General features: G+C 36.6%; 2 protein-coding genes across 3 annotated transcripts in view; one reads left to right on the top strand and one right to left on the bottom strand.

The window, feature by feature from the left end:
* Nucleotides 1-5,787, bottom strand: part of LOC135209134 (uncharacterized) — a 594,318-nt gene extending 588,531 nt beyond the window's left edge. The window contains exon 1 of the mRNA XM_064241784.1: nt 5,640-5,787. Coding sequence (XP_064097854.1) covers nt 5,640-5,645 — 6 coding nt within the window. The 5' untranslated portion in view covers nt 5,646-5,787. The remainder of the gene's footprint in view (nt 1-5,639) is intronic.
* The window catches only part of LOC135209130 (neurotrimin-like), a 461,192-nt gene that overhangs the window by 337,482 nt on the left and 96,210 nt on the right, over nt 1-27,500 (top strand). For both annotated transcript variants that reach the window (XM_064241774.1, XM_064241773.1), the window contains exon 3: nt 14,218-14,333. In XM_064241774.1, coding sequence (XP_064097844.1) covers nt 14,218-14,333 — 116 coding nt within the window. The remainder of the gene's footprint in view (nt 1-14,217; nt 14,334-27,500) is intronic.

Below are 27,500 nucleotides of genomic sequence, written 5' to 3'. Positions count from 1 at the left end.
GAATAGAATATAGGATTTAGGGCACAGGCCAAGCGCTGGGACCTATGAGGACATTCAACGCTGAAACGGAAACAGACAGTAGAGAAGTTTGAAATGAAAACCTAATGAATCAATTGTTAGGAGAGGGTGGAAAGTAAGATGGAAGACGGAGAATGTGAACGGAGGTACTGTAAAAAGAATGAGAGCGGTTGTACTAGGTAGCGGCCGAGGGGAGGCTGCAAATAATCTTAAATACTGCCTACTGTGGATCGCATGAGGTGTACTGACAGCACTAACCACCTACAGGGGTGATGGTAGATCATAGTTTGGTTAGCAGTCAATGGTCAGTAAATAATAAGGTTAATTCTTGGGCAAGGAGACCACACCAGAGAAAACAACAGTTACAACTGGGAACACTTCATTATGGACTACTATGCATTTCAGGGCCGTGTCCAATTGATTTTCGTTGATAAAATTCTACCAAAACATCGGATATGGGTCACATTTGGAAATATGTATTTGAAGCCACGGCCTAATTGGCAAAAATATGCAGTGATGTCTAATGTTGATAATTAAGGCACCTATCGCAGTAAATCACAGAAATTTCAAGGGAAACTTAGCTAAATTTAGTAAGCACCCCAGAGGGAGGCTAACTTGTGACGTAAAGTATGACACCAGGCGTAATAGCAGTGTTCCAGTAGTGTGACAATGATCGTGGAAACAAATATTGACCCTCTTGTTGAGAATTGTTGAGAATTACGATAATAGTACGGTTTTCATTAGTGATACCACGGGTAAAGAATAATTATTTGGTATATTGTGTAAATATGACAACATTACAGCAAAGGAATTTGGTAAATATACATATTGCAATATTACTATTTGCATTGTACAATTTTACGTTGACTATTGGAATACATAGCAATTATAACCCAATTCTATTTACATTTTCTTGATTAGTTATGCAAAACTTTTGGAACTGGTGATACACAATCATATTGAAATTAAAATACGATAGTTTAGGTGTTTGGTAAGATGTTTTGGCCCGATATACCTGGTAACTTGCATAATAGTAAACATCGCCGAGTTGCCGACGTCAGGGCAAAGCCAGATTATAGGTCACTGCTGTTTCATCTATGTCCTCGTGGCGGCCAGAGTGCTTTCGTTTTGCGTGATTTTGCAGTATATATCTGCAAATTCATTAAAAAATAAACATAGATAAAACCTGGAATACATAGGCTCATGATAATCCACTCAACAACCTACAACAACATTAGTGTCAGTTTCAAGCACAGAATAATAAATGGAGAGTTGTGTGATATACTGAATACTTAGGATTTATTATGTGACTGAATCATGCATTAAGGAAGTTAAGGTTAGAACATTTGCGTTATGTTACATTCATTTAGCAAGGCTAAGCAGGTAGACGTAAACCGAAACTTTTGAGACAATATGAATCAACAGAAACTCCAGGGTAACAATGGTTTTCACAGAGAGTGTGTAAGACTTGATGCATATTTCAAGTTAAAGGAAACGTGAATTGCGTCAAGGAACTGTATTACAGAATTAATATTCTCATTTTATGCCCACTCTTTTATTGTACTTTACTTAAAACACATAATTCATCGGAAAGATGAGAGAGAGAGTAGGGTAGGTGTTTGTGTGTGTGAAACAAAACAAGAATCCCATATACTACTACTACTACTACTACCAACATCTGAGTCTTCATTCTTAAAGTATAAATGAGTGGGAGGGCCTTCAGTAATGACGTTTCACTAGCCTCCCTCTGGGTGCTTACTAAATTTCGCCAAGTTTCCCTTGAAATTTCTGTGATTTACTCCGATAAGTGCCTTAATTATCAACATTAGACATCAGTGCATATTTTTGCCAATTAGGCCGTGGCTTTCAAATAGTTATTTCCAAAATATGATCCATATCCGATGCTTTGGAAAGATTTTATCAACGAAAATCAATTGGACAACGGCCAAGAAATGCATAGTAGGTACCAAATGTCACGACTGGGAACCTTTAGTAACTACGGGGAACACCTGTGTATGGATTAGGTACCAGAAGTCAAGACTGGGAACATTTGAGTACGGACTAGGTACCAAATGTCCCGACTAGGAACAGTTTGTAACAAATGGGAACACTTGAGTATGAACAAAGTACCAGAAGTCACGACTGGGAACACTTTAGTAAGGACTAGGTACCAGAAGCCACGACTGGGAACAGTTAGTAACAAATGGGAACACTTGAGTATGGAATGAGTAACAGAAATCATGACTGGGAACCGTTATAACAAATGGGAACACTTGAGTATGAACTATGTACCAAAAGTCATGACTGGGAACCGTTAGTAACTCCTGGGAACAATCGAGTATGAACTAGACACCATCAGACCCACTGGCAAACCAGACGATTGGGAACACTGAGTCTAGCCCCACACTCATGAATTAGTGACATGGGACGTAGCACTGGAACATCGAGCAAATAATAGTTAGTAAAAAAAAAAAAATTATTGGTCTAGGATCATGAACCCAGACGAAGGATTAGAGCCTACATTAAAGACCAGGGACATTCTTACCAAGGATTCAGGACAAAGAATATGGACAGCATACTCAAAGTAGGATTAAAAGTAGGAGGTTGTAGGGGATTTCCAAAGTACATACTTCTATTCCTTAAACAACTAAATTGAGCACATGGCAGTTACTCGACTGAGGACGAAAACAAGAACACAAAACGGGTAGTACATTATGGCATGGGGGCTTGCAACCTCATTCTAAGAGACACGTTGAAGACTGGGAAGGAACCACTAAGCCACACATATATTATATAGATCAAGTATATCTATTGTATAACGGCTACATTAATTCTAAATATACACTTATATTCATATATAAATACACGCACATATAATTGTATATAAAGAAAGGTAACGCCAAGGAGGAAAAATGAAAAGACGAGAAATGCCTTTAAGTTGTCCCTCAAGTAAAGGGTCGTGTAGACCGAAAGATCTCGGCATTTCTCGTTTTTTTTTTTTAATTTTCCTGCATACAGACACGTTTCCATGCATTTTTCATCCGTGGCATTACCTTTATTTATACATAGCATCACGTTTTACATATTTCGTGATGAAGTTATGCATAATAGTATATATATATACTATACATGTGCATATATGCATAACACTAACATTAAGGACTCTTCAAAAACGCCAAGGCACAGAAGCATTTAAGCCTTCCGTGATCCGGCAATTAGCCAGGCGTCTCCACGTGACCGCATTATTATTATTATAATATTATTATTATCTACGTTAATCACCTTGGAGAAATTCCTTGCATTTAAGGCTTGCGGGAGTAAGACAACTTAATTTGCAAAGCAATTTTTTTCTATCATTTTAACCTATTTTTGTTCATTTTATTTATGAATGGTAATTACGAGTACTTCCTGTAATTTACTGTTTACATACTACTGCACACAGACACGTTTACATGCTAAGCACACTGCAAAAACATACTTTTGTTCTAGCTTTCTGTCCACCATCAGATCTTATATATTACTGAGGCTAGAGGGCTGCAAATTGGTATGTTGCTCATCCAACATCCTATCATCTGACATCCCAAATTACAGCCCTCTAGCCTCTTTAGTTTTTATTTTATTTAAGGTTAAACATTAGCCATGATCGTGCATCTGGCAACACAACAACACGGGCCACCACAGCCAGCTGAGAGTTTCATACAGCATTATACACTGTACATGAAACTCGATTGCGCTGAAGAAACTTCTGCATATTTTTTTAATTGTTATTATTTAAGAATGGTAATTGGGAGCATATACTTGTTACAATGACATTACTGTATACAGACTACAATATATAAGCAATGGGAACAGAGGTAAAGTAAAAGCAATAGAAAAAGCTGCAGCTTGAGACCGAGAGGACTCTAAAAACACCCTTTAATAATGCCTACAGTGAGCCCCGTGTGGTGCAGATATGTTAACCTCCCACAAATTGAAATCCTGGGTGACAATGGGGAAGAGGGTCGTGTTTTGTTGGCAACCTACTGTGCTTCTGTTAACCTAGTTGTTAGTTGACTGTAGTGGGATGAAATCATGACTGGAATGGGTATGGGGCTAGCAACATCACCCAATAAAAAATTCCAAATGGAAGTATACGATAAAAAAAATGGCTAAAATGGATAAAAAGTAAATAAGATGACCATAGTAAGAGAAAAAGGATAAACAATCTCCATCCGGTCAAGACTCAGGAGTGGAAGGAGTCAATGAGGAGTTTGTAAAATCTACTGACAGGAAAAGGTAAAGGTAGAAAACTTTAAGGAACTGAAGCGGATGAACCAAATAGTTGATAAATGTAATGGTAGACAGAAGTGGTAAGGGGTAAGCCTAGGGGAAAGAATGCATCCTAACCTAACCTATCCTAGGTTACTGTGGCCCTCTTGGTTTAGACTGAGCTGGCCATAAGCGTATAATTTGGAGATGCGTATAATTTGGTCAGGTTAGGTAAGGTAGCATTATTGCATGTTAATGTAAGGAAACGTTATAAGTTATCCAGGTAGGAAAAAGGTATGGAAAGGCTATCTACTATGTAGGCTCAAAGTAAGGACAGGCTATCTATGTAGGTTAAAGGTAAGGAGAGACTATGTAGGCTACTGGTAAGGAAAGGCTATCTAGGTCCTATGTAGGTTCAAGGTAAGGAATGACTATGTAGGTACTAGGGTAAAAAACCGTAAGGTACAGGGTTGGACCATGTATGATCAATGTGTACAACCCCAAGAAAAGTACATTATAACGCGTCCTGACACCGGAGTAGAGGTCTTTAGCTCCGTTTCTCACCAACAACAAGTCGCGTCTGATGCCCATCTCCGATGTCAGGACGTGTTATAATGTACTTTTTTTGGGGTGGTACACATTGATCGTACATGGTCCACCCCTGTACCATGCGGTTTTTTTACCCTATGTAGGCTAAGGTAAGGAATAACTATGTAGGCACTATGCAGGCCAAAGGTAACGAATGACTATGTAGGCCTATGTAGACTGAAGGGAAGGAAAGGCTATCTATGAAGGTTAAAGGCAAGGAATAACTTCCTATGTGGACTAAAGATAAGGAAAGGCTACCTAGGTACATTTTAACAATAAAATTAAATTATAATAATTAACATTAAATTCTAACAAATCCCAAACTTAATAGCGTTGTTTACTATGCGTATAAGCCTATGCATTAGGAGACTAAAGGTAGTAATTAAACTAGTACTGAATTTGCCTATTCAATGGCCGCGCTATGCGTGCGCACACGCGCATAAACCTCACGTTTCAAGTGAATAACAACATAACAAATAAGTAATAACTCATGACGAATATGTAATAACACACGACAAATAGATAGGTCAATTTTCTTGAATTTTTGAACGAAAGAAGCAACAATATTAAGACGTTTTAACCGCTAGTTTAAATTTGCTTTGTCAGTGTCTGCGCAGATGCGTTATGAGAGCGCGCATACTCGCAGCTTAATGCCATTGTGTTAAATAACGCATAACGGATCAATAAAGCAGTTTTTACGTGATTTTTAAACGTAAAAAAGCAATAAATATGCTGCACGATTATGAATCGTCTTCATGCACCTGTTAAAGTCGAGGTATACTTACCTTCATATCTCCTCTCCTGCCGTATTTGAATCTTCACTCGTCCTCGTTTCAAGTAATTCTCCATTAATAAATCACACGGACGCAATTAACGGCCACCGGGATTAACGTAAAACGATACACTCTCAAACATAAAGAGATTTACACTTCGTCTTTGGACAATGTCGACGGCGATTCGCAAGGAAGAAAAGGCCGCCAACTGTCCCGACGTTTCGGCATTCGACTTGTCGGTTACTTCGAAGATTGAAACGTTTTCTAATTCGTCAGATTCATTCATAAGGTCATTTGTAACTTTAATACATTTTTTACGCATTATAGAGTATATAAATGCAATACAATAGTTTTAAAGTTGAACATTTGTCGTACATTCTCATAGAAAAGTCAGTCGACAGCGTTCGAACACTTTAATTGCCGTCTTTGGTTTTGGCAATACAGCTCGATTTGTAATTATTATACTCACGCAATAGAAAGCAAGGTACCGCACAAATGTGGTATTTTATTTTAATATCTTAATGAAAACATTTCTTCCGTATCGTTAAATGTACATAAAACTGCAATGAGCAAAGTCGTCCCAACGCGCCTAAATTAATTCCTGCTAAATATTCTGTCATCAGCCAACACAATGGACGTGACGTCACTACATCTGATTTACGACGATTTTTATGCTTCTTAGTCCACTAATATAAAGGATTTTGCGTATATGGCAATTTACATTAAAATAAGACACAGTATGATAACATAGTTTACCTGATAACAGGAGGTAATGCTACATATTGATAATATATATAAGAAAAGTGATAATAGCCAACTCTATTCTGCTTTCTCACCACTTGGACAAGGAACCAAAGACGCCATTTGATATTTACTAAAATTAAAGCTCAAACAGAGCAATTATTTGTTTATATCTTGTGAAAAATGTGACTTTATACGTTACGGAGCACATACATCTGATCTGAACTCGGGAATTAGGTGAGTTGAGCTAAATACCATCATAGTTCCTCCTTCCTTCCATGAGACCACATGGTTGGAAGGAAGACATCTTAATTTTTGGCTGGTATATTTTAGATCAGGTCAGGGCTGCCGAAGTGTGGAAATGACGTCACTAATACGGCTTATATCGTCCGCATTGTGATTAGGTGTGGAGTTTGGAATCCACACGTAAAAATTTCCACGTTTTTTACTCAAAAAGTGTATGCTAGTTAAAATCTAATAATAAGTTATGAAAATTTTTCACTACTCTATTTTGTAAGTCTCACACACAAATATCTATGAAAATGAATTATTAGTATTGTCCTTTTTAATTTGTGGATGCGGTTGGATGTTTATCAGATGCATGACGCGGACCTAGATAAACTAGATCTTGACCGTACGAGCTGGCAACAACGCCAACCCGCCATCAGTTACCTATCTCAATATATTTTTAATCTTGTCCTCAACAAAATCTGTATTTATTCTTTTTCATGATACTAGTGAGTATTCTTAATTTGCTAGTTTTGATGGCATATTTTCTTGAAAATTTTGTGAAATATATACATTCATACTGCCATTTGGTAGCAAATTATTTTTCAGCAATGCACTTTACAGCTTTGCAATACACATTGCAATTTTTGCATGTGAAAATTATTAATGTGCCTGTATAATCAGTTTGGCTTACTCTACAACTACAGTGACATAAACCTTTGAAAGGAACGGGCTTTCATGATTTCATAACTTTTATTCGTATAACGTAAGATCTTAGCAAAAATCATAGGCCTAGTTTTTTGGTATAGATATAGCGCTCATGACTTCGTTGTCAGTTGATATTACCTTAAATGAACGACTATGTGTATGATAACGATAAAAGTAAGAAATTATATAATGCAGTGGTAATAAAATCCTCATGTAAAATTAAATGGCTCAGTAGTATATTAGCTTAGGTCCAGGATACGTTGCCAGTTTACTCTGAAAAATAAGACATAGTTATAACACTGGTTCTTACTAGTACATTTGCATCTTCAAATTGTTCTTTATGAAAGTGATTGTAATTATGTAATTGCAGTGATACAATACAGCGATAATAATTTTTTAAGTTAACCTCAGAGCATATAACCACAGTGTTAGTTAGCCCAAGATATAGGTCTAGTGTTTATGGCAGTAATGCCGGATTGAACATCAATTATAAATTCATCGTCCATTATGAGGATGTCATTAAAATGCCTTATATATACTCTGAAATAGATTTATATTTCAAGTTTTAAGCACGTTGTAAGATTTCATTGTTATATTGCTTTACAGCTGATTAGGTATGCCTGATTAAATGAAGATAAATTTTCAGTCTTGGCTAAAACCAGTTGAAGGAAACCCAGAAAGGGCTTCTTGCAGAATCTGCCACAAGGAACTATAAATGCTGAATTGACGTGTATCAAAAGACATAACCCAAGTAAAACACATCTACAAAATGAACGTGCAATTGATCTTGGACAGTTAGAGCTTGAAGGAAACCAAAACGACAGCAGCACTCCCAGTGGAGCGAGTACGGCTACCATTCTACTCGCATGTTTCATAGCAGAAAATAATTTGCCATTCTCTACTGCCGACAGCGCCTCAGTGGCGTGATCGGTATGTTCTTGGCCTGCCACCTAGGTGGCCGCGAGTTCGATTCTCGGGCATTCCACTGACGGGTTAGAGATGTGTATTTCTGGGGATAGAAGTTCACTCTCGACGTGGTTCGGAAGTCACGTTAAGCCGTTGGTCCCGTTGCTGAATAACCACTGGTTCCATGCAACGTAAAAACGCCATACAAACAAACTACTGCCGAGAAGTTGGTCGATTTGATGAAGAGGATATTCCCCGACTCTGCTATAGCTCAGGGTTTATTCATGAAGCGTACAAAGTGTACAGGCGTGATTAGAACCATGGGGAAAACTGTAACAAACAGCCTGGTAAAAAAGTTGAGGATCAACAAATATTCCGTAATCATGGATGAATCAACTGATGTAAGCAGAACAAAGTCCTGCGCTGTAATTGTAAGGTTTTCTGATTCCCATGAGCAGAAAATCACCACAGCTATGCTAGACCTTGTTGAAGTATATGACTCAATAATGCTGGAGAAAATTTATATTCTCTCTCAATAGATACGTTAACAAGGTATGATATTCCTCTCGGTAATTTCATAGGATTCGCAGCTGATGGTGCATCTAACATCATGGGAAACATAATGCCCTGTGTAGTAGGGTCAAGATCATATCGCCTGGACTAACTGTATTCAAATGTATATGTCATTCTATTCATTTATCTTCTTCAGAGGCTGCAAAAACTCTTCCTCGTCACTGTGAAGATTTGCTTCGCAGTATATATACATTTTTTGCTCATAGTTCAAAAAGGCAGCGTGCTTTCAAACTCTCACAGGAATTTTGTAACACTTAAGCCTCACAAAATACTCCATCCTTGTCAAACTCGCTGGCTTTCCTTGCACGAAGCAGTAAAAAAGGGTTCTTGAACAGGGGAAACCCTTAAAATTGTACTTTAGTCAAATTGAGGAGAAAGAACGGTTAACAACAGTGCATCAGATAGTTGAAAGGATGAGGGATCCAGCGTTTTTTTTCCATTTTGCCAAAATTGAATGAATTTAATTTAGTCTTTCAAAAAACTTCACCCACAATCTATTTGAGATTTGATAAATTAACAAAATTATATAGGCCTATAATGAGTACTTTTTGTCAGACACACATTCTTCAGAAATATCCTTTGATGAATATCGATCCATGTAATGAAAATGACTATTTTCCACTGAACCAGCTTTATCGTGGAGCAGAACTTCACAGCTTGTTTCAGACAGAGTCCCTCAAAAACCGTGATATGGTGCAGGATGTTAAATATAGATGTAGACCGTTTTGTATTTCCGTTTGTGTTGCAGTCAGGAAAAGGTTTGATCTTGGTTTCGTCTCTGTCAGTCAGTAAGGCTTTAGATTACCGGTCAAGAATAGCCATTCCATCTTTACAAGACTTGGTTAAATTTGTCCATAGAATAGACGCAGAACATAACCAGAAGTTGGATGAGGAATGGCGGAGCTTAGATTTTGTACCAGTACCAGATGAAATTATGCATGAAAAAAAATATTGAGGAATTTTATAAAGGATTGGGTAATCTAAAAGATGACGAAAGTAATGTAATGTTTTTTGCTCTTCATATTTTATCTTTACCAACATCAAATGCTGATGCAGAAAGAGTCTTCAGTAAGTTAAAATTTTATAAAGACAAAGCTTCGAAATTCTTGACAGTTGCCATCAATTATTGCTCTCATAGCTGTGTCAGAGGAAGTTAAAAGATATGGTGGATGTGTCCAGTGACAAGGTGATTGAAGATGTCAAAAATATGTATGAAAAAAATTCTTTTGAAATGGCTTAATAAACATATTTTTCAAACGTCCTAATGAACATTCTCTTGTAACGTCTTTGAAATCTACATTTTCTATTGACAATATATATATATATATTATATATATATATGATATATATAATATATAAGATTATATATAATTATATATACTGATATATATAATATATCATATATGTATATATATATTGCATTCTAATGCAGTTTATTCATTTAACTTATTGTAATAACTATAAACTTGTTGTAAAAGACCTATGTTACTTGTTTCATCGTCAAATTATGTTTCATTTAAATTTTTCATCGCCTGGTAAAGTAGGTTCATTCAACTCTTTCATCGTCTTATATAAGTTTCATTCCAGTTTTTTATCAAATTAAAGGAATATCGACTGTTGTTGGGAAGATTTGTTTCTTTTACCCTCTCGTCAAAAAACACTAGAATAAAAGTCTAACTAAATGTTTAAACAATATGAACTAAAACGGTAAGAGTCAGTGTCTATCCTGGGAATTCATACCGCTAAGTTTTGACCACTTACAAGATTACGATAAACAACTTAAAAAATTCGTCCAGAGTTCCAACCACTTCATCGATAAAGTCGATTATATTGCATAACTGGCAACTGTCTGAGACCGTGCGTGGATTTCATTAGTGTGGAAATCTATCGGAACCTGGATCAGGTTCGTCCGTCAGTCGGCCCACGATTGTTGTAGAAGGAGTAGACCCGTGTTGCCGAAACGTAAAAATGTGCCCTGAAAAAAAAAAAAAAAAATACAAAAAGGGGAAAAATTCCACGCTACGCTTAGGGTGTTTATGATGGTCTAATATATTATTTATTTATTATAATATTATGTGATTCAATGACCTGTATTCTCGACCATTTACGTACTTATAAAGATGTTTGTATAAAAACCACTGAGTAAAGAACCGCAAAAAGAAAGCCTGTTTGCGCCCAATTTACAAAGCAAATAAAAGATTTTAAAAAGAAAGAAAATAAAGCAAACAAAAGTCGATCGAGGAGCGCAGCTATATAGGGGTGGCCGGGAATAAACCCACATGGGAAAAAAAGTGACAATTTTGCCTAGGAAAAATGTCACGGGAAAGAAAGGTACATTAATTTACGATGGACGGTAATAGAGTCACAAGGGAAAAATTCACTATATATCTTAGGGGGTCATTGTCTTGATATATTTACATTCTTTTGTTTATGTTTTTACGGAAATATCCAGCTATCTATTGAGATTATTGTTACTATTTTCCTGTGACTTTTTTTCCCCTACGATTTTTTTACCTTTTTCCTGCGACTTTTTTTCACCATTTTCCCTACGACTTTTTTCCCTGCGACTTTTTTTCACCTTTTTCCCTACGACTTTTTTCACCTATTTTCCTGTGACTTTTTTCCCTGCGACTTCACCTATTTTCCTGTGACTTTTTTCTCTACAACTTTTTTTCACTTTTCTTGTAACTTTTTTCCGTGCGACTTTTTTTCCTGTTACTTTTTTCCCTGCGACTTTTTTCCACCTTTTTCTTTGTTACTTTTTTCTCTACGACTTTTTTCACCTTTTTTTCTTGTGACTTTTTTCCCTGCGACTTTTTTTCACCTTTTTTTCCTGTTACTTTTTTCCCTGCGACTTTTTTTACCTGGATTTACTTCAGGTTTCCATCTAATTAAGGCAACTTAAGTCTATTCATAATTATTTTAATAAATGTAAATGTGATCAACTTGATAAGAGAAATTCCTTGCGAAGTAATAATGTCGAAGCGATTAATGTTTAAATCTGTATAATAGCTTCATTAGAGAGACAAATCCCCATTTATGTAGATTCATACGTATATTTAAAGATAAATTTATACAGATAGCTTTCGGGAACATATTTGAACAGATTCCCGAGAGCTATCTGTATAGATTTATCTTGAAATATATGTGCGTATACATAACTGTGCTACAATTAGTATTTTTCATTACGATTTACCTGTAGCATATCAAGAGACCCTAGTAATGATATACTTTAAGGTTACCCTGTTAACGTTAAGTTTACTGTAAATAATCTTTAGACAGTAAAGGAAGATATTTATTGTTTTATATATGGTTTTACCGATGATTGAATGAATATCAAACCTGAAAACAGGGAAAAAGCAAAAAGGCGTAACAGTGTAGTCTAAATATTGCCAATTGAAGAGAGAAACGTCTATTCTCTTGCAATTTTAATAAGTTTAAATTAGAACCTGGAGTTGGTTCACTTTTATACGAAATGGACCGTGAAACGTACTTTCACTGGTAACACCTTTCTTAAGAAAGCAGGACACTGGCCTAGGCGTATACCAAATTGTCGATCTAATTTTATTATATGATTTGGACTCAAACGGTCTACAAGTATCTCCGTAGGGATCTGGCATTGAAATGATTTAGGCCTATGCATATTCTGCTTCCTCACAGTCAAAATCCAGCGGCGCACTGTCACAAACGCCAATCAAAGTATGACGACATTTAATATTTACCACGATCGATCCCGACCCCAAGTAGCCTAGCAACTTAAACTAGGCCTAAGCAATTATTAGCGCCGAAATTCGATTTCCTATGTGTCTATTTAGGCCCACCCCATCACATCCCTACCCCCTAGGGCCTCCCTACCAGTCATGCCGATCTCAAGACCGGATATAAAAGCGGGGTCATCCCATCATATCCAAAATATGATTGCAAATATAAAGGAAAGGTCACTAGGCCTATGATTTGGCTATGCGTAATGAATCAGTCGTATGTGTGGTAGTCTCTCTCTCTCTCGTTTCCAGTATCTTGTTTCAGGTCACTAGGCCTATGCTTATGAATCAGTCACATGTCTGCGTATTCCTCTCTTCCTCCTCGTCTCTGTGTCTCTCTCTCCTCCTCCCTCTCTCGACACTCTCAGTTTTCAAGTAATCTTGTTTCGGGTCACTAGGCCTATGCTTATGAACTACTTACTCGTCTGCGTATTCTCTCTCTCTCTCTCTCTCGTTTACAGTATCTTGTTTCTGGTCACAAGGCTTATGCTTATGAACAGTCACATGTCTGCGTATCTCTCTCTCTCTCTCTCTCTCTCTCTCTCTCGTCTCAAGCAATCCCCCTCCTTTTCCGCAACGTTGTATACGTCAAAATCGAAAATTAAACCCATCCCAAGTCCTGTTTATTGCGAAGTATTCCCTGCGCCGGGATACGAAGGTCCCATAGATAAGTGTCGAGTTGAGAACGGAGGTTTTGTGTTGTTTCTCTTTCTCCTCAGACACTGATGGACAAAAGCACTTGATAACGAGGAGAGAGAGAGAGAGAGAGAGAGAGAAGAAAGAAAGTTTCGAATTCCCAGAGACGCTAATAACAAATCGATTGCCCATTTCGAGGTATTGCGATACACGTCGCAGATTATAATTTCCCGTGTGACATGAGTTCACGTAAGTTAAGACTGGTATAGCTACGACATTACGGACACAGAACTTTATTTATTTGCCTATTTATCTATTTATTCATTTCTCTATTTATTGTTTTAGTGAAAACATATCACAAACATCAATTTAGTACCTTCTGTTTACCCATTTGTAGTCCTGTTTCAGTGACACCAGATCGATCCCACGGGGTTTTGGGAGAGCTGGGCGGCATAGGCCTATTTCCTGGATAATGCCCTTGGTAATTGGTGTTGGTCGATTGTGGTGGGTTACATAAAAAAAAAAAATGAAGAATGTTGGACATAGGTCTAGGAATGGCATCCCAGATCAGCTTGCAGAGAACGTTAGGAGTCGTGTATTGTAAGAAAATGCTTACTAAGATTATGTATATATATATATATATATATATATATATATATATATATATAAGATCTTAGTAAGCATTTTATTACAATAGAAGGCTCCTAACGTTCTCTGCAAGCCGATTTGGGATGCCATTCCTAGACCTATGTCCAACATTCTTAGCCTTTTTTTTTTTTTTGCTGCAATCGACCAACACTAGCCACTCTTTCCTTATTTGGCGCCAAATGCCCAATGCATTATCCAGGAAATAGGCCTAAGTCATCTAATTCTCCCAAAACCCAGAGAGGGTGATGGTAGCAACAGTAACTAAAGTAGTACCATTAGTATTATCAACTCATAACTTCACAATTGACCGGTTTATGGCGGTTGCAGCAACCCAACCGCATTATTATTCACCACCGTGATACTAACGACCGCAATCTCGATCATTTCAGGCACGTGCACGTCTCCACGACCGCCCAAGTTCGTGGCGACGATCCCCAACGTGACAGTGACCGCCGGGAGAGACGCGTCGCTGCCCTGCGTCGTCGAGAACATCGGGGACTACAAGGTGAGTCTATCTATGGTAGGCCTAGTAGTACGTTCCTTCCTTGCAGGAGTTGCGTTTCTTCGGTCCTTTGATCGAAAGCGCTTTTTTTTTTAATTAGAAAAAATCAGTTATTTATTACAGTACGTAGGGTATTACAAAATTAAATATACAACAGTATTTACAATCACTATTGGTTAGAAAGAATTAAAAATCAAAATCAATGTATTTATGGCTGAAAAGATTTTCAATTTTTTCTTTAAATAAATTTCGTAACAACCACCTGTCATAAGTCAATTTACTTTTAACAAAGGCACACGTTTCTTCGTTTGTATATTTGTTTTTCTTGCTAATCCAGACTGCATATATATATATCTCCAACGGTCATTTTGATCGAAAGCGCTTTAGATGAAGGTTGTCCGTTAGAGGGTTTACGTCGAGGGGGTTAGTAAGTACTTGGGAAAAGAGAAAGAGGGAGGATCACCAGTAATGAGGTTAAAAGACCAACCAGAACAGCTGTGTAGATTAGGCCTAGTCTGGGGCTTTAACTCGAATGATATACATTAGTACTATTTCAAAGTGAAATTTTTAGTATTATCAAAATTTGTTAAGTTTTTACAACTATTTTTGAGGGTAATGAGTTTTTGTAATATTATTCTTCTATTTTAAGTTTTTTATTAACGATTTTTTCGAGGGAAAGGTAACTATTGGTTTTTAACTGCTGGATAGGCCATATACCTAAGTTTTATTATATATATATATATATATATATATATATATATATATAAGCTACGTCACTTTATGTCACTTGTCATTATCGTCACTGTGTCATATTTTGGATAAGCCTTCATTTAATACTGTTTTTATCAATATGAAAAATGAGTTCTTTGCTAAAATGTTCGAGAAGTATTTTTTGTTTATAGTGGATTATATCATTGACGTCCGTAGCCCACCATCAGTCTATCGGCCTAAAGTGCATCACTCCCCTGTCAATTTTTACTCTTTTCTACTGTCTCCTTCTCTCCCCCCCCCCCCCCCCCCCCCGTCCCCTGCCCACCACACAACGAAATTTGTCAAACTTTTTAACTTTTCCTCACTCGAATTCACCTCCCCCTTCGTGATAAGGGACGTTCTAACTCCTTCGGGATAGACCCACGAGACCCTGAAATGGAATTAGGTGTGGCGGGTTATCAAGTGGTACTTGGTAACTACATTACTTGGCTCTTGAATACCGACATCGGTGTTTGTAATTGTTTGTGATGTACTCTATATATATATATATATATATATATGAGGAGAGAGAGAGAGAGAGAGGAGAGAGAGAGAAGAGAGAGAGAGAGAGAGAGACTTCAGTGGTTTGTTAAAGGTTTAAACCGGCATTAATATTTGTTGAATATAAGAGATATTTAGGAAAACTGGTTTTCTCTAAGTTAGTTTGAACTTTTTGTGGTTTACTGAAGGTTTAAACTGGCATTAATATTTGTTGAATATAGGAGATATTTAGGCAAACTGGTTTTCTCTAGGTTAGATTCAAAGCTGTTGTGACTAATTGAAAGTTTTTTTGTGAAATCGTTTGCTTATTATAGAAGATTCTTTGGGAATACTGGTTTTTAGACTAAATTCATCTCATGGAAACAACCTACTTTTATTCTTATATATTGCCTGTTTTCCGTTACAAGTTTCTGAATATTGACTATCGAGACAAATGGTAGCCATTTAGAGCTTATATACCAGCTAATCTGACATATACAGGGCGCCATTTATCGTAACACAGACATATTTGTCAAGAGGACCATGTAATCTACGCCTAGGCACTGAGGAAATAGAGATGTGGATTTCTGGGGATAAAAGTTCACTCTCGACGTGGTTCGGAAGTCACGTTAAGCCGTTGGTCCCGTTGCTGAATAACCACTGGTTCCGTGCAACGTAAAAACACCATACAAACAATATAGGCCTTGGTCACCGTAGGGGGTTAGTGCCGTGAGCGCAGTTCGCGTGGTGCACTGTAGGCATTACTTAGGTTCTTTGCAGCGTACCTTCGGCCAGAATCCTATATTGTATTCTATAGGCCTACGAACGTCGAATTGTCAGAGACGCATTGAACGCCGAACGCATCCGAACACAAGCCAATCACATAACCGGACGCGAATATCTCCGTTTTACAGCAACTTTGCAGTAAAACTGAGGGGGAGGGGGAGGGGAAGACCTTCGTTATACCGACATTTTACGGTCTGTTCGCAAAACGCTTCGGCTTTCAAACAATGAAATCATCTTTTTTCTTTCTTTCTTTTTTCAAAGAGATTTATTCGCTGGTCGATCATTGCTTCCTTAGGTGCCATAACAGGGCGAGGAATGAGACACTTCGCGTTGTAAAGAGGCTGATGAAATGGAACGCCCTTGGTGTTTGTGTGTGTATGTGTGCGTATTTTATTGCTTATGTTTGTGTATGTGCACAGTTGTGTATCTGTCTTGTATGTAGATACATATGGGTATGTTTGTGTGTATGTATGTCTTATTACCTCTTGCATACAATTTAGTATGCGCGTTGTGTGTGTATGTGCATTCGTTTGTAACTGATTTAGTGTTTGTGTCTTCAGTATAGATTCGTATGTATGTGTACTACGTATGTTTGTGTTTTTTCCGTTTGCACAATCGTATAATCGTGTTATAGTAGTTGTTTCGGTATGTGATCATTTCTTCATTTGTAATAATTTAAGCGTTTGTGCATCTTCCGTCTTGCATTTGTGATGGAATTGTATAATTTCTCAGTCATTAGAAAAATATAGAAAAATAAAGAAAACTCCATATACAGTGAATGCAGCTGATACAGCAATCACTTTCAATAATACTTGTTTGAAAGAGGATCTATTGCCCAATATATATATATATATATATATATATATATATATATATATATATATATATATATATATATATATGTGTATATATGTGTGTGTCTGTGTGTAGAGGCAGTGAGTAGGTGGGGGCAGAGATTACTTGGGAAACTGAGGTGAGTGGCACAGTGTTTATAGGGAAAATAGAGGTGAGTGGCATAGTGTAATTAGGGAAAAGAAGGTGTGAGTGGCTCAGTGTATGTAGAAGGGTTTCCATGCACTAGTGAGCTTTCTGTTTGAAAATTGAAACATGCATAGATTAGCAGTGACCTCTGTAATGTTTGTCTCTACACCCATCCCGGTAGGGGAAATGGAGTGTGTATACATACAAAGACACACACACACATATGTATATATATATATATATATATATATATATATATATATATATATATATATAATATATAGGACCCCTCCATAGTAATATGAGTATGGTCTATACGTATAATCACGTCATCGAACCGCATCCCATCGTGGAATTGCGCCATCCATTCAAGCCCTTATGGAAAACTACTACGGGTAAATATTTATGATAATCAGGGTGGTTCCCTCGTCCCCCGCCATTTTGGGCAGGACCCATAAAATAGAGCAGTTCAGTTCAGTTTCGGGGGACACCAAAGAGAGAGAGAGAGAGAGTAATGATGGAAGCGAGATGACTGCAATATAATGGGGAATATAATATATATATATATATATATATATATATATATATATATATATATATATATATATAAATATGCACACACAAAGGGAAGCTTTGAAGATTAAAAATAGACTAGAAAAAAAGGGTGCTCTTGTTACGGGTAAGTCACCCCTTCGGAAATTACCGCGCCCTGCAAAAAAGAAAAAAAAATTACAAAGAAAACGGTGATATGACTACGCTTCACCGATGTCCATATGAACGAATATGGCGCTCGGTCTAGGTATAATAATTATGTCTTGCCGTCCCCCTTCTCCTTTCAGAGGGGAAATTTTGTGTGCAGGAGGAGGGGGAGAGGGAGAAGGAGGAGGAGGCTGATGATGAGGGGAAAGGACAATGGCAGAGGGAGAGAGAAAGAGAGAGAGAGGGAGAAGCTTTTGCAAGTCAGACTCGGCGGTGTCGATAGGTAACGCCTGCTCCGATCTCAAATGATTGGTGATCGGCTGACGTTTAACGAGTCAACGAGCGGTTATAACGCGTCAACTTTACGATGATGTTTGTTACGGACGATGGTGATGATTATGGTGATCAGTTTCAGGCAGAGATGACAATTATGATGATTATATTGCCGTGGGGGTCTTTTGGTAGGGGGGAGTGGGGCTGGCGGAGAAGGGGATGTATTAACTGTCTTTCAACCGGGTTGACGTCATGATTGCCGCTGGATGCGTTCGGTGTAATTCGATCCTTGGATATAATCTTTATCGTTATATTGTTGTTGATATATTCTGTTGTTTCAGGTAAAATGCTCATTTGTTTAGCTGTAATTTTGTTGTAACAAGACGTGGTAGCGTATATTGATGTTGTAATGTATCGAATACTGAAGACATTATCGTGTTAGTTGTATATGTTTTTTTCTAATTAGTCGATTTTGACTTTCAAAAATTGTTCAGGGGGATACAGAAAACGAAGATCTTACAGCATTGCTTAGCTCTGTATTCTGACAGAGAGAGAGAGAGAGAGAGAGAGAGAGAGGAAGAGAGACGAGAGGGGGGGGGGGGGGGGGGGGGGGAGAGAGAGAGAGAGAGAGAGACTTTCCCTCCAGAATGAACGTATCATCAAAGCTCAAGTGAGGATGCTCCCTGACAACATCCTCTAGTTGCTGGCGTGGTGGCAAGGCTTCGAAACCGACATAGGCCTATATAGTCCAAAGAGCTTTCTTTCTTTCTGTGCATATGGTAATTATTGTAAGCCTAAAAACGTGTTCAAGTGACTTTGACTGTGTTTTAGGAGAATTATTGTTTAAATTTGATTTTTATGCGTTACTGGGAGCTATAGAACTTCTACTCACACTCGTAAGACAATGATTGTAGACGCTGTTAGTTGTTTACGAATAACACCGCCGTATAAGGTATAAATATTTTTGCTTTTATTTGATGATTGCTTGGATACTTTACAAATATTTAAAGCCCCTTTTTTTTGTCGACTGATGTTTCCTTAATATTTCCTGTATATAACACACACACACACACACACACACACATATATATATATATATATATATATATATAATATGTAAATATATGTACTATATACATGTAAATATAAGGATACTGAGGATGCCCCTTCGCACTGCTTAATTAAGCAAAGAAAAAAAGTGATTTTGTCACTGCATAATGCTAATTTTGTAAGCCACAGAATTTTGGTAACCAGAGAATTTACTAATTTTATGACCGGTTGTATTAGACGTTAGCTCCGTTACTGCAAAAACTGCTGATTAAAGTATCGTCATAACTTGTTGATTATATAACATATATATATATATAGATAATATATATATATATATATATATATATATACATATATGTATATATATGTATATATATTATAGTTATATATAATATATATATAATATATATATATATATATATATATATATATATATATATATATATATATATATATATATATATATGACTGGTAAAAATGTTCTGTAACAACAGAATTCCATCTAATAAAAGGAGCCCATAAAAACACCAAAATATAGAGAGAAAAGTACTATATTTCAGAGACTGCTGTCTCTCTCTTCAGGTATACGAATGAGAAAAGTTTACAGAAAAGGTGGTATTTATACCAAGACCTCCCTCCACAGGCAAGCCAATTTAGGTCATCCCCGCTGATAATCTTCCTTTAATCTTCTTAAGTATTGGTTGAATGAAAACCTTGTCAATCGTATCTGAAGTCCATGCTCCTTTTGAGATGTTCATTACCTGCCTCTCTTTTATTAAGGCAGTTGCTGCTATAAATTACACGTGACAAATTCCAGTTTATTCTATGGTTATGTTCATTTATATGGTTGAAAATAGCAGAATTCTGTTGTCCATACCTAACTGACCGTGTGTGTTGTATTAATCTCTGGGGAAGTAATTTACCTGTAAATCCGATATGAGATTGGTCACAGTCCTGGCATGGGATCTCGTAAACCCCAGTGTCCTTGGAATACTTGGAATACTTGGAATACTTTGAAACTACAGTAATAAATGCAATAAAACCCAAAACCATGCTGTGGATGAGATATGTGGATGATATCCTAACATTTTGGGATAATAGGTGGGGCAATTTTAATGAATTCCTCTCAAAATTAAACGCATTAGTGCCCAGCATCAAATGTAAAGTTGAATGGGAAACAGACAACAAAATTCCTTTTCTTGATGTTTTAATAATCAGAGACACGACAGAATACAAATTTACCATATACAGAAAACCAACGTTCTCACTTTCATACACTCACTACTTTAGTTATCACGACATTACTATCAAGATAGGTGTAGCTAGCAGCCTGTTCTTAAGAGCCTTACGAATTTGTTCCTCAGAATTCTTGGAAAAAGAATTTGAACTAATTCGCAAGCAACTTTCGTCTTTAAAGTATCCTGACCATATAATTGAGAAAGCAATTCACAAAGCAAACGTAATTTTCTACTGACCCCCTAAAGACAAGACCAGAGATACACACAACAATAAAATAAAAATTCCTCACCTGGACACGATTAAGAGAGTAACCCACACCATCGGAAAATCTAACCCTTTGCATTTAACACACCGAACACCTTAGCCAAATCCCTGATTAACGTCCAACAAAAAGGGACATACTCCCTAGGGACACTGGGGTTACGAGGATCCCATGCCAGGAGGGACTACTGTGACCAATCTTACATCGGATTTACAGGTAAATCACTTCCCCAGAGATTAATACAACACAAACGGTCAGTTAGGTATGGACAACAGAACTCTGCTATTTTCAACCATATAAATGAACATAACCATAGAATAAACTGGAATTTGCCACGTGTAATTTATGGGCTCCTTTTATATATTATATATAATATATATATATATATATATATATATATATATATATATATATATATAATCATTATAACCCCTTATCCCCTCGTAAAAACTAGGTGATTTTATCGGTATGTAAATTGCTAAAGGACTATAACTGATCATTTTGTAACTACAAAAACTGGCTGATTTTATCTTTTTATAAATAGCAAAAAGACTATAATTAATAATTTTGTAACAGCAAAAGCCGGGTGATTTTATCAATATACAAATTGCAAAGGAGTATGATTGATTATTTTATAACCACGTAAGTTGTTGTTAGTTTTATATCCACTTAAATTTCCTAATTTTATGTCCTCACGTATCGTTGATGTTGTAAATACGATACTGACCAATTTCAGAGATACAGAATCTGTTAATTGCATAAGTATTAATAAGAGTATTGTAAAGTGTGGTTTAATCATGATTTTATTTAGATAAAACGCACAATATTTCTTGCTATGACCTCAGTATCAACATATAACAATAATGATTTTACACTAGATTAACATAGCGACTTGTACAGGTCCCATGTTTGAAATTGGTTAAATTTGCGGTGACAAAATGACAATGAAATTGCAATTTATCTAAACAATTCCCTACCATGGTTAGCTATAGTAGATTCATATCAACCATGCATCTGATGTATAGACCCTTCCCTTACGACGCTTCTGATTGGCTGTTGATAAGCCAATCGCAAGGCTGGAAACTCTCAGTCTCTCTAGAGAGTTCACATGGGTAGGATCTATGTTCCACCTCTCCTGAGGGATACGTCTTTCAAAAGTACCCATCAGGAGAGGTGAAACATACATCCTGCCTCTGTGAACTCTCGAGAGAGACTGAGAGTTTCCAGCCGTGTGATTGGCTCATCAACAGCCAATCATGAGCGTCGTAAGGGAAAGGTCTATACATCAGATGCACGGTTGATGTGAATCTACTATAGCTAACTGCTCTCATTCTTCTTTGGCCCGTCTTGTCTATCAGCTAAAAAAAAAATTCATTTTTATAACAATGTTAAAAAAAAAATCTTCATGTTTTCCAATCTCATGGGACAATAATACCAATCAACAACTGATTGGCATTAGTTGTCCAATCAGCATTTTAATAATTTCACCACCTAATCCTCAGGATTCAGTCCTCATCAATCAACTACGCATCTCTAATTCCTAAATTCAGTATTTATTAATGAATTTACCTCTCTGTAATTCCTAATTTCAGTACTTATTAATTAATTTCAACTGTCTGTAATTCATTCCAGTTTTAATATTCATAAGGAACTGTAATTTGATAGACAAAATATAAAAATAGATAAATGAATAATGAAAATACAAAAAGAAAAGAATTTAAAAGATGTTACGTAATTTATTCTGAATTCCAATATTTTATTGTCAATTTATTTTGTTATTTTTTACATGTATGGGAATGAGCCAATGTATTTAATGTATACATGTGTTCCAGTGTAAAACCATATACCTTATGCAATTATTTTTTCTTAAAAATTTCATTTTCATTCATTCATAGGCCTAGACACTGGTATTTCATCCTTATCCTAGCTCCTCATTGGACGAGTGGGTTGTGTACTAGCCTACCAACCTGGTATTCGGAGTTCGCTTCCCCGCTGCCGCCAACAAGGAATCTAAGGAATTTATTTCTGGTGATTAGAAATTCATTTCTCGATATAATGTGGTTCGGATCCCACAATAAGCTGTAGGTTACGCTGCTAAGTAACCAGTTGGTTCCTAGCCACGTAAATATAAATCTAATCCTTCGGGCCAGCCCTATGAGAGATATTAGTCAGCTCAGTGGTCTGGTTAAGCTATCTTGATAATAATAATAATAAATAATAAATAATAATAATAATAATAATAATAATAATAATAATAATAATAATAATATTATATTTCTGAGTCAGCCGATTCTTTAATAACGCTGTTATCAAAATTAGGTTTTTCTTTTTTCCTTTTTCTAGAATTTTCATGAATGAACGTGTGTTGTCATTATACTGTGATGACTCGCGGGTTAATAATGGCCGGTCAAAGTCATTGTAATCCGAATTATATGTTCTTTCTCGTGATGTAATCTGGAGGGGAGCTTAGTTTAGCTCATTGTAATCTGGGGGGGAATCAATTCGTTTGCGGGGTGACAAATTACATTGTGATTATTTCTTATGTGTATGAATAATTTTCAACACCCCCTCTCTCTCTCTCTCTCTCTCTCTCTCTCTCTCTCTCTAGTCCAAGACATAGAGCCCAGGTACTCTGTACCCGAGGTTTATCCGGGGTAGGTACGGAGTATTTATAGAGTACTTTGGTAGCAACCTCTTTTGTGAACTGTGCGGACGAATTGCTAACGCCTTGGCCTTCCACTTGAAAGACCGGGGTCGGTCGCCATGTGATTCAGAAATGTATTTCTGTGAAACACGTTCCCATATGTCCATTTGCATATATATATATATATATATCTATATATAGTATATATATATATTATTATCTAATATGTACCTACTCAACACACGAGCACGTGTTCTCACAGAGATGAATAATGACTCAAGTTTATGATTTGTGTGGGTCAATTGGTAGCGCGGGCCTGGCCTTTCGTTTTGAGAGGCGAGGGTTCGATCCCTTCGTGAGTCACAAAAATATTGAAATATATGTATATTTATATATATATATATATATATTATATATAGTATATATATATATATATATATATATATACATTATGTATATATTTATGCAGAAAGATAGATCACAATGTTTATTGCTCATCTTTTAGTTAAAAATATTTCTCAAACCATAAATAAAAAAGAACAGGATTAAAAAATATATATATACATGTGTGTATATATACTATACATAGTTGACAAGTCAGAGTGTTTATTGCTCATCCAATAGTGAACAAGATTTGGCAATTCAGCCATGAAAGAAAATGACAATAATAATTAAACCAACACCAACCAACTAAAAAAAAGTGGACCATCAATGCAGCATCAACCCCGGAGTGCAAGATCGTAACGAGTCGGGTTAATGAGTTAATGATTTCCATTGCCGAACATCAATGACTTTTCACAACGGGACGACAGCCGCATCAATTCTGGGCCCCCTAATGAGCATCAATGGATGGTGCTTGGGAAAATGGGTCTTGGAGTCCCCCGTCAATAAGGCTCGTTTTCTTCGTCTTCAAAAAATATTTTTTAAACTTATTTTTGGATCGGTTGGATATCGTCCTTTTGTCACTTGTTGAATGAAGGGTTATTCAAAATCCATTGTGAATTAGGATGATAATAATGATAGCAAGGAGAAATGTGTCGATATTTTGTGATAGATGGGATTCTTATGTTATGACGATAGTTGTGATAATATAAAACAGATGGCTCCATATGTTATGACGATAATGATAATAATATAAAATAGATGAGATTCTTATGTCATGACAATAGTCATGATAATATAAAACAGATGGGCTCCTTATGTTATGACGATAATAATGATAATATAAAATAAATGGGCATTTATGTCATGAAAATAGTCATGATAACATTGAACACACATATTAAGATAATTGTAATGATAATATTAAATGCGTATGTTAAGTCGATAGGAATGATAGTAATAGATGCATATGTCAATATGATGTAATGATATTAGTGGATAAATATGTTAAGATAGTAGTTATGATAATGATAGTTAAATTTTTTAAGATAATAGTATTGACAAAAATTGATGCATATGTTAAGATTATACTAATGATAATGATAGATACATATCTTAAAATATTATTATTGAAAAAGATAGACACACACGTAAGATAATATTATTGATAAAGATAGACACAAATGTTAAGATGATAGTAATGATAGTAATAGTTACGTATCTTAGAGATAATAGTGGTGATAAAAAGATAGATACATATTTTAAGATAATATTATTGATAAAGATAGACACATATTTTAAGATAAAAGCATTGATAAAGATAGTTATAATGAGGTTAATCCGTTAAGATAAACCGTTTAAAAAAATTATTATCCTAATTTATTTATTTTTTTTTATAAAACCCGAATTTAAGTAGATCATCTCTGAATAATCTTCATAAAATCATTTACAAGTAAAACTGATATATTTTAATCACTGGTCAATTTTGATAAACAAATTTTGACATAATTTCTTTTTTTTTTCATTTCCTGTTTATTCTGAGTCATAAATTAGAATAAGTTTCGATGAAGAGCAAACTGCAATTCTCAATCTTCATCACAAGCGTAGGCCGACGGCATCGGCATTCGTACACTTATTTCGCTCAGGTTTGAAAGGAATACGTAAATAAGGAAGTTTACAGGAATAAGGAAACACGGAGGCAGGGAGAGAGCATCGGAACATGGTTGTAGGTGGAGATGAACACACACACACACATATATATATATGTATATATAGGGCCAGGCAAAGCATATGGAGAGAGAGAGAGAGAGAGAGAGAGAGAGTTATAGTCACCAAGGAATGTGTTTCTTTATTTTATTCTCTCATTTATCAAAGTTCCCCTGTATTAAATGTTCTATTTGTGGCTGTTTCAGGAAACTATTGGACAGGATGGGTACTAATTTGTGGAGGGCGTGAGTGGTGGAATTTCCTAGAGGCCCTTCATATATATATAATATATATATATATATATATATATACATATAGATATATATAGATATATATAGATATATATAGATATATATATATATATATATATATATATATATATATATATATATTGCCTCCAGCACTGTGAGACAAAGGGCCTCCGTGAATCCTACAATATATTAATTAATATAGTAAAATAACTTCGATAATTGAGAAAATATGACGAAATAACATATTTCTTGTTGACTCTATAACATTCTCTCTTTATTCCTTGGTGACTATAGCATCCTCTCTCTCTCTCTCTCTCTCTCTCTCTCTCATGCGTGGCTGGAGGAATTCATTTTGGTCATCAGTTGACAGATATTCGACCAGGCGGCCATGATGCCTCGCCCGGCCATATGGAGGCAGCCTACAGGAGGAAGAGGAAGTAGCGAGAGGAGCATAAAGAGGAGAGGAGGAGGAGGAGGATGATAAAGGGGATGATAAAGATGAGAGGAGGAGGAGGATGATAAAGAGGAGAGGAGGAGGATAAGGATGAGGATGATAAAGAGAAGAGGAGAAGGAGGAGGAGGACGATGACGATCAAGAGGAGAGGAGAAGGAGCAGGAGGACGATAAAAAGGATAATAAAGAGGAGAGGAGAAGGAGGAGGAAGATGATGATAAAGTCAGAGGAGGGTATGAGGAAGAAGATGAAGGAGGAAGAACAGGACCAATATTATGAAAAATGAGGAGGGTGAAGAGGAGAGCAATAAGAATGGAATGAAGGAGAAACGAGTGTAGAGGAACAGGACGTATTAGCGAATAAGTCAAACGAGAGAGAGAGAGAGAGAGAGAGAGAGAGATCGAACCCAGGAATCCCAAAATGGAAATAATTATACGTAGAGAGGAGAGAAAAAATACAGAAAGAGAGAGAGAGAGACAAATCGAGAGAGAGAGAGAGAGAGATAAGTAAGGAGTTATATGCATAGAGAGAGAGAGAGATAACTAAAGAGTTATATGCAGAGAGAGAGAGAGACAAATCGAGAGAGAGAGAGATAACTAAAGAGTTATATGCATAGAGAGAGAGAGAGATAGACAAATCGAGAGAGAGAGATAACTAAAGAGTTATATGCAGAGAGAGAGAAAGAGAGAGAGAGATAGACAAATCGAGAGAGAGAGATAACTAAAGAGTTATATGCCTAGAGGGAGAGAGAGAGATAGACAAATCGAGAGAGATAACTAAAGAGATATATAGAGAGTGACAGAGAGAGAGAGATGGATAGACAAATCGAGAGAGAGAGAGAGAGAGAGAGAGAGAGAGAGAGGAGGGGGGGCCCAGCAGACAAGCCTAATGCTACCACCACAGCGGCGGACGGATATGTTAGGGCTTTCTATCCCCTCGAGAGAGAGAGAGAGAGAGAGAGAGAGAGAGAGAGAGAGAGAGAGAGAGAGAGAATCCGGGCCCATCAGAATTCTATGAAGGAGAAGATGATCCCTGGGAACACCACCACATCAAACAACCGAAGACTGGCACCCGATGGCGTGACTGGGGTTTCTCCTTGGGCCCCCTGCTCCTGCTGAGGCTGCCTGCCGCGGCCCATTAACGCCCCCCCTCCCCCCCATCGCCCTCCGCTACTTCTTCTGCTACTGCTGGTACTGATGGTCATGCTGCTTTTT

Source organism: Macrobrachium nipponense, chromosome 37, assembly GCF_015104395.2.
Source record: "Macrobrachium nipponense isolate FS-2020 chromosome 37, ASM1510439v2, whole genome shotgun sequence".
Taxonomy (NCBI): domain Eukaryota; kingdom Metazoa; phylum Arthropoda; class Malacostraca; order Decapoda; family Palaemonidae; genus Macrobrachium; species Macrobrachium nipponense.
The sequence above is the reverse complement of the archived record's forward strand: the minus strand, read 5'-3'. Positions and strand labels throughout refer to the sequence as shown.